This window comes from Astyanax mexicanus, chromosome 1 (genome assembly GCF_023375975.1).
Source record: "Astyanax mexicanus isolate ESR-SI-001 chromosome 1, AstMex3_surface, whole genome shotgun sequence".
NCBI classification, from domain to species: Eukaryota; Metazoa; Chordata; class Actinopteri; order Characiformes; family Acestrorhamphidae; genus Astyanax; species Astyanax mexicanus.
In genome coordinates, this window is record NC_064408.1 from 100,602,976 (window position 1) to 100,619,875 (window position 16,900).

At 34.5% G+C, this 16,900-nt stretch overlaps 1 protein-coding gene and 1 non-coding gene across 2 annotated transcripts; one reads left to right on the top strand and one right to left on the bottom strand.

Moving 5' to 3' along the window:
- Positions 1-634: 634 nt before the first annotated feature.
- Positions 635-4,590, top strand: ccl20b (chemokine (C-C motif) ligand 20b). Its single transcript, XM_007252332.3, has 4 exons — positions 635-882; positions 1,818-1,920; positions 2,904-2,981; positions 3,964-4,590. The coding sequence occupies exons 1-4, from the start codon at positions 810-812 to the stop codon at positions 3,998-4,000; spliced, it is 291 nt and encodes a 96-aa protein (XP_007252394.2). The 5' UTR covers positions 635-809; the 3' UTR covers positions 4,001-4,590.
- A 3,871-nt stretch (positions 4,591-8,461) lies between these two features.
- Positions 8,462-8,534, bottom strand: trnak-uuu (transfer RNA lysine (anticodon UUU)). The gene has a single exon. It is a non-coding gene; the product is annotated as a tRNA-Lys (tRNA).
- Between the last annotated feature and the right edge of the window lie 8,366 nt (positions 8,535-16,900).

Below are 16,900 nucleotides of genomic sequence, written 5' to 3' on the forward strand. Positions count from 1 at the left end.
CAGACATGGTTGTTCCAGACGGGAATTAACTTATAGAGGACCCCCTATATAACAGAAAATTACCACAGAACCCCCTGAGAAACTGATAGGGCTTTAATCTCACATAGGGCCCATGAATATGCAGTGCACAACCCAGTTAGGGCCCTTGTTGGTCCCATCACTGACCCTATTGGGGCCTATCCCTGACATATATATGTGGCGCCATCCACATGGAACCTGTGAAACAAAAGTTTTGGTTCCCAGTTGGGCATGCTTATCTGGGTTAAAAATCTCCCTTCATTGAACTAAATCTATTAATATGCATGTCAAGCACCTGTTAGCTCTCTTAGTGATGCCCTCCTATAAGCAGTCAATAAAGACCTGTACTGACCAATCATAACAGACCATGTCAACTGTGTAACATAATACATTAAACACCACAAGGAATGAACAAACAAAAGATTTTCCAAAAAAGTTGGACATATACTTTCTTTACTATAAACCTCAACATTAGTTTCTCTTCAGGCAAAGGCTTCAGATTTTGCAATGTACCTGAGGTTAAACTGTGACTCTGTAAACAAGTTCTTATCTGCATTATGAGGAATGAGGAAATTGGATGGTAAAAAAGGCAACTTTGCCTTTCACCTTTCTTTAGCGGAGAGGGAGGCAGGGCCACATGTTAAAGAGATGAACACAATCCCAAAAAAACATGTGATTTAAGCGGGAAAGCCCCAAGGTTAGTGTGTTGGTGCTGGTAGTTAAATGCGGAGGCTCAGAGCCAGAGCTCCACAGAGAGGACTGCTACTGGAACGTAACAGAGCACCTTAATCATGGATAAGCTTTACACTGGATTACTGTTGTCTGCTCTCATCTTGAGCTGCTTCATCGTTGAGACACAGACTGGTGAGTTTGGGAAAGATCATGTATAAAATAAACTTAAACTTAACTTTTAACTATTAACTTTATTAACTTACTACTTTTATTGCTTTAGACCAATGTCCAACCAAACAGGACCTATTCCTATACATTAATTAAAAGGTTATTTAGATACAGCAAGGTTCTTTTAAGAAAATCTTTAATTTATGGCACACATAACTCTAGTCATCACAGCAGAGAGCATTTCTGGCACATTTATTTTAGACTCTTCAGACTGTATGTTGTCAATATATTTTCATATTACATAAGTTACTGTAGATTGTAATACTGTATGCTTATATGATTATCGTAATTGTTAAATACACCTTTTAATACAATCCATCATGAAACATCAAGTGTTTATTTTAAGTAAAATGCTTAAAATATATGATTGTATTTCATTTTTTTTCTATGCTACGATTCAAGCTTTAATAGTCATTTATATTATTCACTTTAATTCACTTTAATAGATGTTATCCTATCGCAAGTTTTTGTCATTTGACGTCATGACCAACATTCAACCTGAAATTAAAGTCCATTGATGTTGATGGGCAGCTGGGAAGGTTCAGACTGCAGATACAATTTTTATGCAAAAGTTAAGCAACGGTTGTTGTTTGGAATACCCCTAGTTTACATACTGTGGTGTTTCCCCTACTTTAAAATCCAACTGATTCCACTGAGCAGCTAATCATTTAACAAGCCCATCATACAAGATGTATCCATTTTTTTTGAGCTGCAAAAAGAGAAAAATTAGGGTACTACCAGATTAGATTTAATTTAGTATTGTATAATGCACTGTTACCATGCTGGATCTAGCAAAATGTAAATGATTATGTATATATTAAATTATTAATTTGTAATGGTAAAAAATGCAAAATGTTGATGTAAACTGATATATAAAAGCAGTTTATCTTTCTTTGCAGCAAGTTGCTGTCTTTCGTATACAAGGCGGCATCTCCACTGTGGGAATCTGAGGGGCTTCACCATCCAGACCATCTATGGCCACTGTGACCTGAACGCTGTAATGTGAGTGTTTAACTGAATGTAGGCTACTTTTTAGGACTGTTCTTTAGTGGCCTAGGGCCCTATTTTCGTGTTCTATAGCGCACCGGTCCGTTGCGGATCGCCCAGCTGTATTTTGGGCTTGTCAGTGTGTTTTTGGTATTGTGAGAGAATGAAAAAAGGCCTTGTGTGGCTTGAAACATGTAATAGGCATGTACTAATTATCTTAAATAATCATGGGTGTGTTTTGGGTGTAGCGTGAAATAAACCAAACAGTGTGTCTTTTGCTATTACCTTTAAAAGCCAGGTGAGCTCTGACTTTGGCGCGTTCGTATCTTAACAGCGCCGCACTTTCCATGTCTCAGCAGAGAAAACTGTCCTTCATGTTCAAGCTCATTTAAGGGAATAGCAATTATATATATTTTATTATTATTCATTATTCTCTTTATTGTTAAGTTAGTTTGTGCTCTGCATCGTGTCCGTGTGTGTGTGTGTAACGAGCTGAGGTGTACACACCCTGAACACACCTCACTTCCAGATCACCACGCCCATTAGTGTAGATATATTCGTAAACTCTGAAGCTATTTTATTAGCGTGAAAATAGACTGTTGGGGGGGTGTGATACCTTACAAAAAGCATCACGACACGCCTTGCGCAGGGTACGATAGGGTCCTTAACTGTTCTTTTCAGTTCACAATAAACTACTAAATTCATATCAATTTAGGAAATAAAAAAAAGTATTTTCAAAGTTATTTCAATGTATTTCATCCGTCAAGACATGATTGGTTTCTACAAGGCTAATGAAGGCAACAACAAGCTTGAAACACCACAATCTTGCCTCATATCTTGCTGAGCTATTAAATCCTCTGAGATATAATTGTTTACATGTATAATGACTGTATATAACTGCTGATTTCACTGAATCTGGCAGAATTGAGAATTTGTGTAAACGAGATCTTATAAGCTCATGTTTCATTGCTTCCTTACTTCTTCTTTTGTAACCACAGCTTTCGGACTTGGAACAACAAGTTTATCTGTGCAGACCCCAACAAGATGCATACACAGGAAATGGTCAGATGTTTAAAGTAAGAGACACTTTTTAATCCTCAAATCACCAGTCTTTAAAACAGCCCTTTATAAATGTGTTTTCTATACAGTTTTGTTTTTCAGCTACGATGTGCTTCTATGTGCTGTTCTAATTCTCTCTCATTGGGGATATAGAGTGCTGTGCAAAAGTCTTAGTGGCAAAAAATGTATAACGATTGTATCAACACCAGAAAACATAAATGCAGTAGTAAGTTTTTCAGATTTCTACATTATTTAAGCTCCTTAAAGTTTTTTATCACTAGATTTGGCTGTTTCCCAGGCTAAGTAGCAGATTAGTATTCAAGTTCATTGTTTAACTCGACCTCGCTCTGCCTCCAGACTGGTTATGTCATGTGAGCACAATCTTCAGAATATGAGCTTCTTCTTTTGCTACACATGAGTAATGCAATTTGAGGTTGTGGATATTTACATCTCCTTTGATGTGTATATAATAAAAACTCACGTGAACACATAATGAAAAAAATATGCCCTAATCCTTTTCGATATGTAGGTTATAATAGGTTGTATTGGCTGAGTTCCACTAGCAGCTCGGCTCATTTACACATTTACATAAGGACTGATTAGATAAAGTAGGTGTTAGACTGGAGCTACTCACCTTCTTAAAGGAGAGCTTTGAAGTTGGCTGATGCCAACACTATTAAATCACAGTCTATTGTTTATTTGCTTTTGTGTACTTATTAAAATGTTAAATCAACATTTACTGCCCAATTATCGTCTCTACAAACGCTGTACATTTCTCAGACTAGGACTTTTGCTCAGTACTGTACGTCCTTGTATGTAATTTCATGTTTAAACCTTTTAAAGCTTTTTCACACTCACTTATCTCTTTTACAAACATAGTTCTTTAAGGAAACAATAGTGTTTTTCTAAGACATCGCTATAAGATCCCCTTGAACCTTTGTATTTTTAAGAGTGCATTCCATTTAACCAGATGTATGACTGAGAACTTTCTCTTTCTAGGAAAAAGGTGGAACATATGAACCATGGTTTGATCTAAGAAGCTGAAATGCAACTATTCTTCAAATCCCTTGAGAAGCCTTCGCTGTCCTATGACACACACTCCAGACCTGAAAGCAAGCTAGAGATATGCAGCACTATATGCGATTCCCCTAGGGATCTGTCAGTCATGTCTTATCGACAGAGTATGTACTCTCTGAGAGAATTATGTAAATTTGAAAGCTGTATTTTTTTAAACACAAGATTCATAATTTTTAGTTTTAGTTTATTTATTAATGCATATTTGTTTTTATACAGGGAAAAAGGTTTTTTTCTTAAAAAAAAAACATTTAGGCAAATTCATAGCGTTGCTTAAACTTTTGTGTATTTTTGACTTTGGCTGTGTAGCTTTTTGCTGTGTGAAGTCTGTTTTATGATGGCAGGGTTTGATTGATCCACACTGTGCTGCTTAACACGATTAAATGTAGCATTTGAAAGAATCATACAAGTTTCTCTAAAAGGGGTTTTCCTAACTAAGTTAATTTTAAATTACTGATTTTCTGAACTTTACCTTCTACTTTAATTTATGAGGCTGCTTTGTGTCAATATCAATTGTTAATAAAGCACAAAATAAATCTGAAATGAACTCAACTGTGTTGTTTCGTCGTATTTCCATTAATACTGTCTTACTGTGAAATATGAGAGAATTAGCAGTTATCTTACTTAATTAAGGGTTTTAGGTTTAGTGGCAGTAAAGATAACCAGTCGTGCATTTTTAATTAATCAGTTACATTTTTAATTAATGTTAACATTGTGATAATAATTCCTTTTTTACGTTAAATCTACTGTTCTACTGGTGTTAGCATCTGCCGCAGTTTGTGACTGTTCAGACCACTGTAAATCAAAAATAGAGGATAAATAAAAAAAACTGATAAAATGAATAATTTAGAAAGAGATTAGTTCTGTGAGTGCTCAGTACTTATTTATGTTGGGACTTTGATATCTTAGTATATATATAGATATATTTTCTTCTTTAAATGGTTTTCTATGTATGAAAAACATTAAAACATTTAATGAGGTATCATTACTGACCATTACAATGTTTTTTTTTTAGTTATTGTGTTATTTATGTCTATATAGAATCATTTCCATTAGACAAGTTCCTCTAAACCAGCGTTTCTCAACCTTTTTTCTATCACGACACCCTTTAAAAGTATGCAAAATCTCAAGGCACCCCAGTTTACAAATGGGGGGGGGGGGGGGCGGGGGGGGAGAGAACGAGGAGAGTTGCTGGCGGAATATTTTATTTCAGGTGAGAAGGGGGGGTGGGGGGTTATTTACAATTAGCGCGAAACCTGCAGACTTTTCAAACGAGTGAAATACTCTGCTACACTCACTGCTGAACTACCACTGGATGAAGAAGTTAATGGCTCCGATTCAGAGTTATCTGAACCTGCAGTCTTCTTTAAAAAAAAACGTTCCATGCGAGCTTGAGCGCTTCACACTACTCTCGCAGTGCATCGCGTGGGGGAAAAACTTTACAGTGTGTCCCAATTTAGGGGCCGCATCCTTCGGAGGCTGTATTCGAAGACAGATTGCGTCACAGCTGCGCAGTAATACACCGCCTATCTCTGTGGGTCGCATCCTCCAGAGTATGCTGCCTGTGAATTGGGACACACCCCGACACGCGCTGACTCTGGAAAGGAAATATGCACGTGATGCGCAATATTTTGACGGCACCCCCGATGAAGCCAGACGGCACCCCAGGGTGCCGCGGCACCCTGGTTGAGAAACACTGCTCTAAACAACCTTTTCATTTGAGGAGTATTCTCAGCAACACTTCCCAACACTAAATTGATTTGTGACTGAATGTGTATTTCAGCACTACACCACCAGGTGGTGTTACTGTCACATACGGAATTATGTGTCAAGATATTTACATTAAATCAATCAATTCCATTTCAGTAATAAAGTAAACCTTCAAGATGTTTTATATTTTAAGAATAAAACAGATTTAACCTTACAGTTCAGTCTCATTACAACTTAGATGCAACCTTAACTTTCTCATTAATGGGTGTAACATTACGCAGAATTCTGAAGAACAGTGCTTAAAAAAACATCCCTGATCACACCTCACCTCACACCACACATAAACACACTGACACAAACTCTGGGGCCTGTTGGACTTTTTTTTTATTTACTTTTATTATAAAGACTCAGAGACTCAGAGTGCTCAATATTTTTGTTTATTTTAATTCTATATATATTTCTTCATTTTTTAAGTTTCAAAAAAAATATTTAGTCAAGGGCAGACTGGCATTTATGATTAGTAGCAAGTTTGCACATGCCTATCCAGACCGTTGGTATTCAGGTGTGCTGCAAGTAAGCAGTAGCAGAAGAGTTTATGTTGGATTGTTGCCGGGGTACAACTGTGTTATTAGTGCCATATTATAGGTCTAGTGGAAAGCAAAACTTTTTACGTTTTTTTTTAACCGTAGAGGATTACTGTAATCTACGCTGAAAGTAACAAAAAAATGCAGAGAATAAAAAAATGATTGTCAGTATTGTAACCAGATGATGTTGGGCCATACATTCCCTAGTAAAAAAGTAGATTAAAGTATACTGAGTATTACTATGCTGTAGTGCACTAAAGTGTACTTGTAGCCACATTATTAATCAGTATATTTAAAGAGTGCTAAAATGGAACAACATTTTTGGTGCTTATTATACTTTAACTGTATAAAAATAGAACAACAGTCTTACTTAAATTGTGCTAAGTGTACTTAACTGTGCTAAAATGGAACCATTTTAAATGTATTTAAGTAATATTTAAACATTCTACTTTATGTATGTAATATATTTTACATATGATTACAGTAAAATTATAATATATTTAATGAGTATTACAACTGTATCACTATTATACACCGGGTATATTAGGAATGTACTAAGAATTGATGTTAAATATCCTTACATTAGAGTACAAAAAAATTGCTTCTTGTGCCTGTGTTTTGTAAGTAGCACACTTCTAGTATACTTCGTTGGGTATAAGAATATATTTTAATATACTGTACTTAAATTTTTAGCGTGTTACAAATTTACTTTAAATGTTTTAAAAAACTTTAATTTACTTTCTAACAAGTTACATGATACACTGTATTTTAAGTGAACAACTATAAAAGTTGTTTTTACACACTTTGCTAAAAATGTATAAAAGTATATTTGGAAATAAATATTTTAGAGGTATATTGAAATACAATAAACTAAAAGTGTACTTCATAGTAGTCTATTTATTTAAAATACACTATATTGTACTGTTTAAAAGGATGATCAACGTTTACTTTTTAAACATTTGATAAAAGCACAATATTAATGTAATTTTAATATATTTTAAGAAAGTACATACATCTGCATATTTACAGCATACATAGACATTTCTCAATATGTTTTAAGTATAAGTAAGTATTTATTTTTTTTCACCAGGGGTTTATCTCATTGGGTTGGTTGGTTGCAGATGTGATTTTAATAGAATAAAAAAAATGATTTGCTAAAAAAAATTATAAACACAAAAGGATTGCATTAGTTACCTAATCACCTGAACATCACCAAAAACAAGGAGATGTGTATATAGGTCCAGGCCCTCTGTTCAGCAGCCAATCTCTATTGAGGGGGTTGATGTGGAGGTGGTCAGGTCCTCCAAATACCTTGGTGTGATGCCTCTACTTTTAAACTTTACATTTTATTGTATTTTTATATGTATCATTCTATCTAACCTTTTTTTTGTAACTGAGAAAGACAAAAAACTCACTGGTCCTCTTGTTTTTTCACTTGCATTTACATTCAGTATCACTGTACTAATAAACTATATATATTTTATTTTTTATTTGAAAGCAAGACCATTTTAGATCATCAAATCATTGACACATATTTAGTTGATATATTTACATGATAATGTATATAATCTTAAAATCTTTACTGGTACAAAAAACATGGATACAAAAAATACTTTCAATGAAAGGTAATTTATTCTACCTCAATATAAGGTACAGCTCCAGCAACAAGCTTTCTACTATTTTAGGTACAAAACTGTACTTATTTTTTTAGTGTGTACATCTCAGGGGCTATTTCTGCATGTAAAAAATGTGTATTTAAATTAATAAATCTATTAAGAAGGTTCTTGCTTTGGCCAAACTGAAAAAGTATTAAAATGCATTTTTGTTCAAATGGCTTCAAAATAATGGGATAAGTACTAAGGGAAACTTGTGTGCTTTGCCTGGTTTTGCCTGGTCTGTAGACTTGAGTTCTTACAGGGCAGATGAGCATGTGGGTGAAGTAAGGCGTAAAGAAGGAGTTGGTATCAGTTCTTGTAAATTATAAGTACAGCTGGGGAAAGGTGTTATATATAGCACACAGGTGAGGTTAAATGAAAGCGTTGGTAATAATTGTTTTAAATCACACTTGTTGGTAGAAGATAGCTGGGAACAGGCGTTTTAAAGCACGCTGGAATAATAATTAAATATTCCGCCCGAACAGGGACTTGAACCCTGGACCCTCAGATTAAAAGTCTGATGCTCTACCGACTGAGCTATCCGGGCTCTATGAGCATGCGCTGAAGTTCAGGACTTCAGTACTTCGCTGTGCTATATTTATGTAATTTAATGTATTTTTGAGTTCCTACAGAGATTCTGAGGTCATATTTTCATTTATACTTCCTCTAGACTATTTTCACTAGAGCGGGCTGCACTGAAGGATATGAAGGTGTTACAAAACAGCAGAACAACGCGCGGGTTTTTTCTGTTAAAAGTCTGCTGAGAGAGTAGCTTCGAGGACAGTATGGAAGCCCATTCCCGCCACCTAAAAAATAAAAATACTCCAGCAATTTTTTTTTATTATTATTAAGTAAATTGCTATCTCAATATTTTGAGATACTATCTCAATATTTTGAGATACTAAGTCAATATTTTGAGATACTATCTCAATATTTTGAGATACTAAGTCAATATTTTGAGATACTAAGTCAATATTTTGAGATACTATCTCAATATTTTGAGATACTAAGTCAATATTTTGAGATACTAAGTCAATATTTTGAGATACCTTAAATGCTGGCTGAATATACATGCGGCCACCTGTAGATAATGACCTGGGAATTAGGCCAAAAGTGAGAGCAATAACGTTTTAATTCATATTTAATTTTATTTACATTATATTTCACTCAGAGTTAAACTCTGTCCCTCGCATTGTGTTCTCCCCTTTATTCAGAGCGTTTGCACAGCACTTTGCTTACATGCTGTTTTTTACTGTTAAAATGCGCCATCTACAGGCGGCCGCATGAATGTTCAGCCAGCATTTAAGGTGGAAAGGAAATCTGAATAAGACACTGGCAAATAAGAAGCTAACTTCAGCCTCGTCCAAGATCCGGAGGCTTATTTTGATATTGTGTGATTCCTCTAAAAGTTCCAATATTTCATGATTTGTGAATCCACGTCTGAAGTAGTCCTCAATGATGGTATCCATTTTGCATCTTTGTCTCACCTGCTTCTGTCTCTGTACAGCCTACTAGTATCTCAAAATATTGACTTAGTATCTCAAAATATTGACTTAGTATCTCAAAATATTGACTTAGTATCTCAAAATATTGACTTAGTATCTCAAAATATTGACTTAGTATCTCAAAATATTGAGATAGTATCTCAAAATATTGACTTAGTATCTCAAAATATTGACTTAGTATCTCAAAATATTGAGATAGTATCTCAAAATATTGACTTAGTATCTCAAAATATTGAGATAGTATATCAAAATATTGACTTAGTATCTCAAAATATTGAGATAGTATCTCAAAATATTGACTTAGTATCTCAAAATATTGACTTAGTATCTCAAAATATTGAGATAGTATCTCAAAATATTGACTTAGTATCTCAAAATATTGACTTAGTATCTCAAAATATTGACTTAGTATCTCAAAATATTGAGATAGTATCTCAAAATATTGAGATAGTATCTCAAAATATTGACTTAGTATCTCAAAATATTGAGATAGCAGTTTACTTAATAATAATAAAAAAACATTTTGCTGGATTTTTTTTTTTTTTTAGGTGGCGGGAATGGGCTTCCATAGGACAGAGAGCTCGCGGCAGCCGTAACACTGTTTATCTATGCAGATTTATGGCCGGTTAGCACAGAGGCTAATCCAGCTAATGCCGTATCTGCGATGTTGTAACAAGTATCACGTTGATTGCTTTTAATTTTTGATTTCTGTTGCTTATGTTGATTTCTGTTGATTGCTGTTGTTAGTTAATGTAAGTTAAGTTTTTTTGTTTGTTTTGGTTTGTTGTCGTTGTTTATATTATCTCTATTTATTGTCTTAATAAAGTTATTATACTCAGTTTAACTCTGTTTATGTTGTTTTATTCTTGCACATGTGTAAGTGTACACGTAAAGCCCATTTATTATTAACGCCAGCACTCAATATATAAGTGATATTTTCATAATTATCTCATAATATCTCATAATTATTATAGCTAACTAAGGTTTTTAGAGCCTCTGTTTTATTAATGATCAATTTTGGGCTGCCTATATATAACCCATTAAGATACACAATCTTGTAAATGTCTATGTGTTTGTTTCAGCCCAATGCTTAACATAATGCGCTTTTTTTCGTAAATAAATTATATTCAAACAAATTCAAACAAATGACCTGACCATACCAACTGCAAGATGCAATTCAGAAAGTACAAATAATATATATAAAAAAGGGGGAAAAATGTATGCATCATATTTTATGCATGTACATTATGCTCAGTTTAATTATGTTTCATTCATTTGGTATTATAAATGAATCCTTTATTAATCACACATTTGGGACATATTAAGTCACAGCTCAAAACAAAAGAATATGTCTGTAAATTTACAATAAATAAAAATAAATAGACAAGCAGTGTAAAAAAAAGAGAGAACGTCATATTTTTTATTGGCATGGAAACCATAATAAATATAAAATTTAAATGTATTTATTTTTTTATTTTTTATAAAAAGTAACAATATGATATACCTTATAAGTATTGCTGGTTTAAAACTGCTGCCTTAAATCTGCGGCTCTGATAAAGCATGTGCAGAATGCCACTGGCCTGAAACTGCTGCCGTAAAAGTGCTGGTTTAAATTCATGGCTCTGCAGACAGACCCTTCTCATCCAGCAGGCTACCTACAGAGCCCTTACCTAATTTCGACCACACTTCATTTTCCTCCAAACTGTAGAAACAGCGTCGCTGTGCTGTGAAGACATTCTCTCTCTCCCTGTCTCTCACACAAACACACAGCTGATGACACTTTTCCTCTTTCAAAAGTTGGTAAATTAGAATAATTTATTTAGTTTATTTCCTCCATTAAAGCTCCCAGTTAAACTCAGAACATTACAATATTCTCATTTAAAAAGCATCAACACTGCACTGAGATATTATAATACAGTACAAAATAGCTCTATTACATACTTTATTCATACTAAGATCAAACCCAGATTAGCCACAACATTAAAACCAGCTCTGTGTATACAGTAAGGAAAATAAGTATTTGAACACCCTGCGACTTTGCAAGTTCTCCCACTTAGAAATCTTAACAACATTAATCCTAGATTTTTGTATTAATCATCAGATTAACTGAAATAACTGCTTTATTCAAGTAAATAGAAAACTACAATATAAATGGTACGAAAGTGTATTTTGTGTTTATAATATATAGGACATACATAAAGTTAAAGAGGCAGCACATATAATCTGAAAAACGTGCTTGAGTTTCAAGTTCTTGATTTGTTTTCCTCAAATGTTGCACGATATTCCTTTATAGCTGTTCTTTTGTTAGTCAGTGCATTTATATAAAAAAAAGTAATTTAAAAATGCCAAGGACAACTGCAGCAGTCATAACCAAAATGTATCAGTGTCGCTGTTCCAAAAACTGTAGGCACATTGCTACACTATATTCAAACAACAAAAAATACATCCCCTTCCTCATAGATGGAATCTGAGCTTAAAAGAACTGTAAACTGTTTACTCAGTTTGCTGTGAAAATATCTGTAAAGTTTGCATTAAGTCAAGAAATAGAGCTAAATGAGAATAATTTTGACTCTATAACAACAATTAATTCTTTAATAAGTCTGAATATAATTGATGCACCTGTATGCATCTGTTTGTACAGCTGTAGCAAAGTTCAAGTGTAGTAATGTAAACTTTCCTGCTGCATGGGATCATCAGTGGGTGATGGATCTGTAGCCTTAAACAAACATATTATCAGACCTGTCACTTCAAGGAAGAACCTGTCTAACCCATCAAAAATACAATAGGTAATCATGTTATGTTTACATTACTTGACATCATATGTTGTCGTTTACTGCTGAGTTTCAAAGACATTCCATCTGTTGTCATTTGCAACATGCTATCTATCTGTCCATCTGTCTGGCTGTTATATATACCTACAGCACCTCGCACTTTTAATGCACAGGAGGAGGAAACTTTACACTGTTGGCGTGAACACCAAATTCATAATTAACAATCAGGTTTCATTACTTGATCTGCAAATACATTTATCAAAGTCATGACTATCAGGAAATGTTTTGTGTTGACTTTACAGCGTTTCTACAAACACACCAGTCCTTCACTTACCAAAGAAGTGATTTAATGTATTTGTTAAAAAAAAATCCTTAATAAATATCAGTACAGGTACACTGTAAACACACTTCAAATAGCTACTTTAGATTCCAGAACATGTGAACCAACTTTAATTTTACCGTCGCAAGAATACAATCACGTGAGTCTTGCAAAAGCTGCTTCTGTCATCTCAGTGTCTTTGCAGAGTGTTGATGATGAATTGATGTGTGAGATTGTCAGACATTAGTCTTTTAAAATAATGTTTAGAGTCTTTTAAAGTCTTCTTATGTGTTTGGAAAAAAGAAACATGCAATGCAAAAGTCTGTGCATTAATTTAAATTGAGAGTTATTGTTGTTCATAATCATTGCCAGGAAGGTACTCGGTCTCCTCAAACTTCGTCGCAAACATCCACAGCTATCAGCTGCATAGCATTTTAAACATTAAGGTGTAACTGATTAAATACTTGACTGTTGAATTTAAATAAAAGTACACCTCTGCAACTGTTAACTACAGGAGTGGATCGACCATGCTTTGTGTTGCAAAAAGTTGCTCAGAAAAAAAAATGGAGAGAAATTGAATTTGAATAAATACATGCAAATCCTGAGGCAAGCATCACACAATATGTAAAATAAATTAAGGATGAAATGAGAATGGCTTGTTGATCCAGTTCTATTACCCTTTGACAGCAACCCCCCTACACATACACACTCAAAAAAGACATTGTCTGAACGAATACAAAAAAAGTAGTATAGTATTAATATATTTATTTTATAAAAAGAAAACTAAAACATTTGTATTAAATTAATTATTTTAGTATAGTGTAGAAGCAGTGTACACTAGAGAATGTGTGACCTCAATAATTTAATCTAAACCAAACCTCTCCTCAAATAGCCAGTGCATGCCTGTTCTACACAGTATAGTAAGTCGTACACAGGCCAGAAGACCTTTCAACCCCTCTTTTCATTTGTTTCATCTTCTCAGAGATTTTGGACACTAAAATATTTTTTGATACACACTGACTGTTTGCTGTGATCCTGAATCAGAGCTGGACAAAAAAGATGTTAACTGAACACTGTTGATGTAGTCATATTAATAGATTCTATCCAATTGCAAAGGATCATATTGATTTACACGTAATTGGCATAAATAACTGCTTGGATGAAGTCTAAGGTAGGGGATGAGAAGCCCACGTCCTCACCCCCCATCTGGCTTTTCGTTCTCTCTCTCTCTCTCTCTCTCTCTCTCTCTCTCTCTCTCTCTCTCTCTCTCTTTCTCACTGGTTTGTAAATGTATTGACCTATCAAGATACAATTACACTGTGTTGACCCGTTGATGTACTATGTTCTAATGTATCTCTTCATTTTTTGTTCCTTTTATATATCTGTAATGCTGAAACTTTTTTTCCAATAAACTTTAATATATATTTTTAATTCTTAACTTTGACTCAATGATCATTTATTCATGTTTGGGGATTTCACACATCTGAGTTATCTAAGTCATCCTGTTGGAAATTACCCTACAAGACATACAGCTGTGACCTACATTTGCGGTAAACTGGTTACTGCAGTAAAAACACATTTCAAGAAAAAGAAATAAAAAACACTGTCAATGGTTTCTCATAATATCAGCCTATTATTAATAATTAATTAATAATTAATATTTGATTTTAAATTAGAACCATATTTTAAAATATGCTTTACAGTGTCCCAAGCTAGCAAGCTCCTATTGCTAACAATAATACATGTTGTATTACTGTATACTGAATATTATCTGAAACTGTACTTACATGACATGCTCGAGTAGTTAATGTTAAAACAACAGTGAAACAACATTTAATGTTAAATGGTTGTGCAAATGTTGAATTACCTTAAGGTCCTCAACCTTCTGCCTTTTGAATTAGAATTTTACATTCCATCACCATACAATTTCCAAGAACGGTTGAATGGAGGCATGATAAAGTGGTTGAACTTTCATTTGCAGTAACTGTTTTTTAACTTGGCACCAATTCTTTACCATACCTGGGGGTATGTTCATGTTCACTAATTGTTTTACTGTTCAAATGTTCAGTCAGATTGGTAGTGATGGGTAATATTCTTTATATTCATCAGCTTTACTACAGTGATGTACGTTTAACACTCTGTTAACCATAGGATTTTCTACTTGTAGTAATAAAAGCTTTTTTGTTTGTTGTTGTACAGTTCCTACAACTGAGAGAGAATAAAAATGAAATTGTTCATTTTCATAATGGCATAGTTTTTTCCTCCTCCACACAATTTTGAGCACCACGAATGTGAGCTAGTTTATTATTATAAGGTTTAATGTACAAAGTTGTAATAACATTGCCATATCAAATATTCACAATGTTGAATTAACATACCTGTCAAGTTTTGGACTTAAAAATAAGGGAAATTTTCCGTCACCTGCTTCGAGTCGCCCACCAACCCAACCGAGGTTCAGAATCCCTTATATTTTAAGACAGGTTTACAATAAATCTAAAATAACCACCTGGGAACATTTTACAAACTACAATTAGATTATCAGAATCTGACAGGTCTATCTTTGTTGACACTGAAATGTTGTGGACATTCCTACATATGTAATTCTTATAATACAGCCTAAGTAAAACCCTTTTCTAGACATTTACATGAAATCATCAGCTTTTACAAAAATGACATGGACCAGATATATTGCATAAGTAAATATTAGTCCAAAGGGGCCTAAACAATTAATAATTTAATTAATACTTCTTTCTATTGATCAGTCCAGTCCTGTCAGTCAGTTAATTTCAGCCCTCTTCACATTTTCTCTCTCTCCAGATCAACCATCACTTCTGCCCCTTCTAAATAATAAATTACACCACAATACTCTTAAACTAGCCCTGAACTAATAAAATAAATACAGTTTCGTTCATTATAGCTTACAGTAGGCCTGCAATCCTAAATTAATAAACACAGTTTGAAAATGAAATAGTTATTGGCTGATCAGGGCAGGTTGAACATCTAATTGTAAAGTTAAGCTAACTGAGTCACAAGTTGTATTTTCTTAAGCACACAGTCGGTTTGATCCGACTGTTTCAGAAACAACGTCATCATAGTTTACATGTTTAGCTCCGTTACCTCGCTATATATCCAGATATGCTTTACCGTCAGCTGCTCCGACTAGCTCTCACAGCGAGGGGGGCGGGGCTTTCCTACATTGCGCTCCGCGAAACCAGGAACCTGATTGGCTGTTTCACCTGAAAGGCGGGACTTTCTCCTTGAACCGGCACTACCATTGGTTAAGAGACACACAGTGACCAGTGCCCTGTCGCCTCAATAGTAAAGTTTTTATTTTATTTTAATATAATACGGGAAATTTACGGGAAAATACTAATACGGGAGGACGGCGGGAAAGAGGAGTAAAATACGGTAGTTTCCCGGCCAAAACGGGAGACTTGACAGGTATGTGAATTAACCATAACAAAAATGTTGAAATGCCAGCTGGGAAATTGGAAAATGCATTTTATATTATATTTAACACATTCAGTGGTGATAAATATCTGCACAGCTCAGTTTTCTGGTGCTGAAACGCTGCACTTCACTCGGGAGGAAGGACAGATAGAGAACTGTGTTTCAGCGTCTTGATCTTGCCTGAATCTGCGCTATTTACTCACTGGCTCTGTCCCAGGAGGCTGTAAACTGAGGAAAGCGTGTTCAGGAGCTCTGGACTAGGAAGTGTCTACGTGACTAAGCACATGCTTCCCGCCTGTCTGCTCGCCGGGCTGAGGGCTGGGGGCAGCAGCGGGTGATTCAGCTCTCTGAGCCGAGTCTTTACAACTGGCACCTGATTCTTTAATTCACATGTGGGTATTTCTGTATTTCAGAGCAAGGCTTCAATCAATATTGTTAAATCATGTAATAAGAAGGGTACTTTAGAATGATTAATTGTGAAATGCACCTAAATATTCATTACATTTTTTCTCTGATAACATGCCCATGTGTGGCCTGTAAATGAAGCCCAGCTGGATCCAGAATGTTCCGTCAACAGGTTACATGTTTGCCCCACCTGGGTCAGTGAACTCATGTTTCTATGCTCATTTATTTATTTACATACTTATTTAATAATAAAAAAAACTTTTTTACTTCATTATCTCGTTCCCAAGCCTTAATAAGTCGTGACCGAGCCTTAGGATCTTATTCCGTCGTGGCCATGCATTATTATTATAATTTTTTTTTACATAATGTCAATTCAGGGGCTTAGTTAATGTATTTTCTACATTGTAAACTAATATTAAAGACATGAATACAATTAAGGGGCACATATGGAATTATACAGTAA

Excerpts from the sequence above, each read along its gene's own strand:
- ccl20b (XM_007252332.3), top strand. The coding sequence starts at position 810 with ATGGATAAGCTTTACACTGGATTACTGTTGTCTGCTCTCATCTTGAGC. Across the intron at positions 1,921-2,903 it reads TGTGACCTGAACGCTGTAAT|CTTTCGGACTTGGAACAACA; the intron begins GTGAGTGTTTAA and ends TTGTAACCACAG. Across the intron at positions 2,982-3,963 it reads GAAATGGTCAGATGTTTAAA|GAAAAAGGTGGAACATATGA; the intron begins GTAAGAGACACT and ends TTCTCTTTCTAG.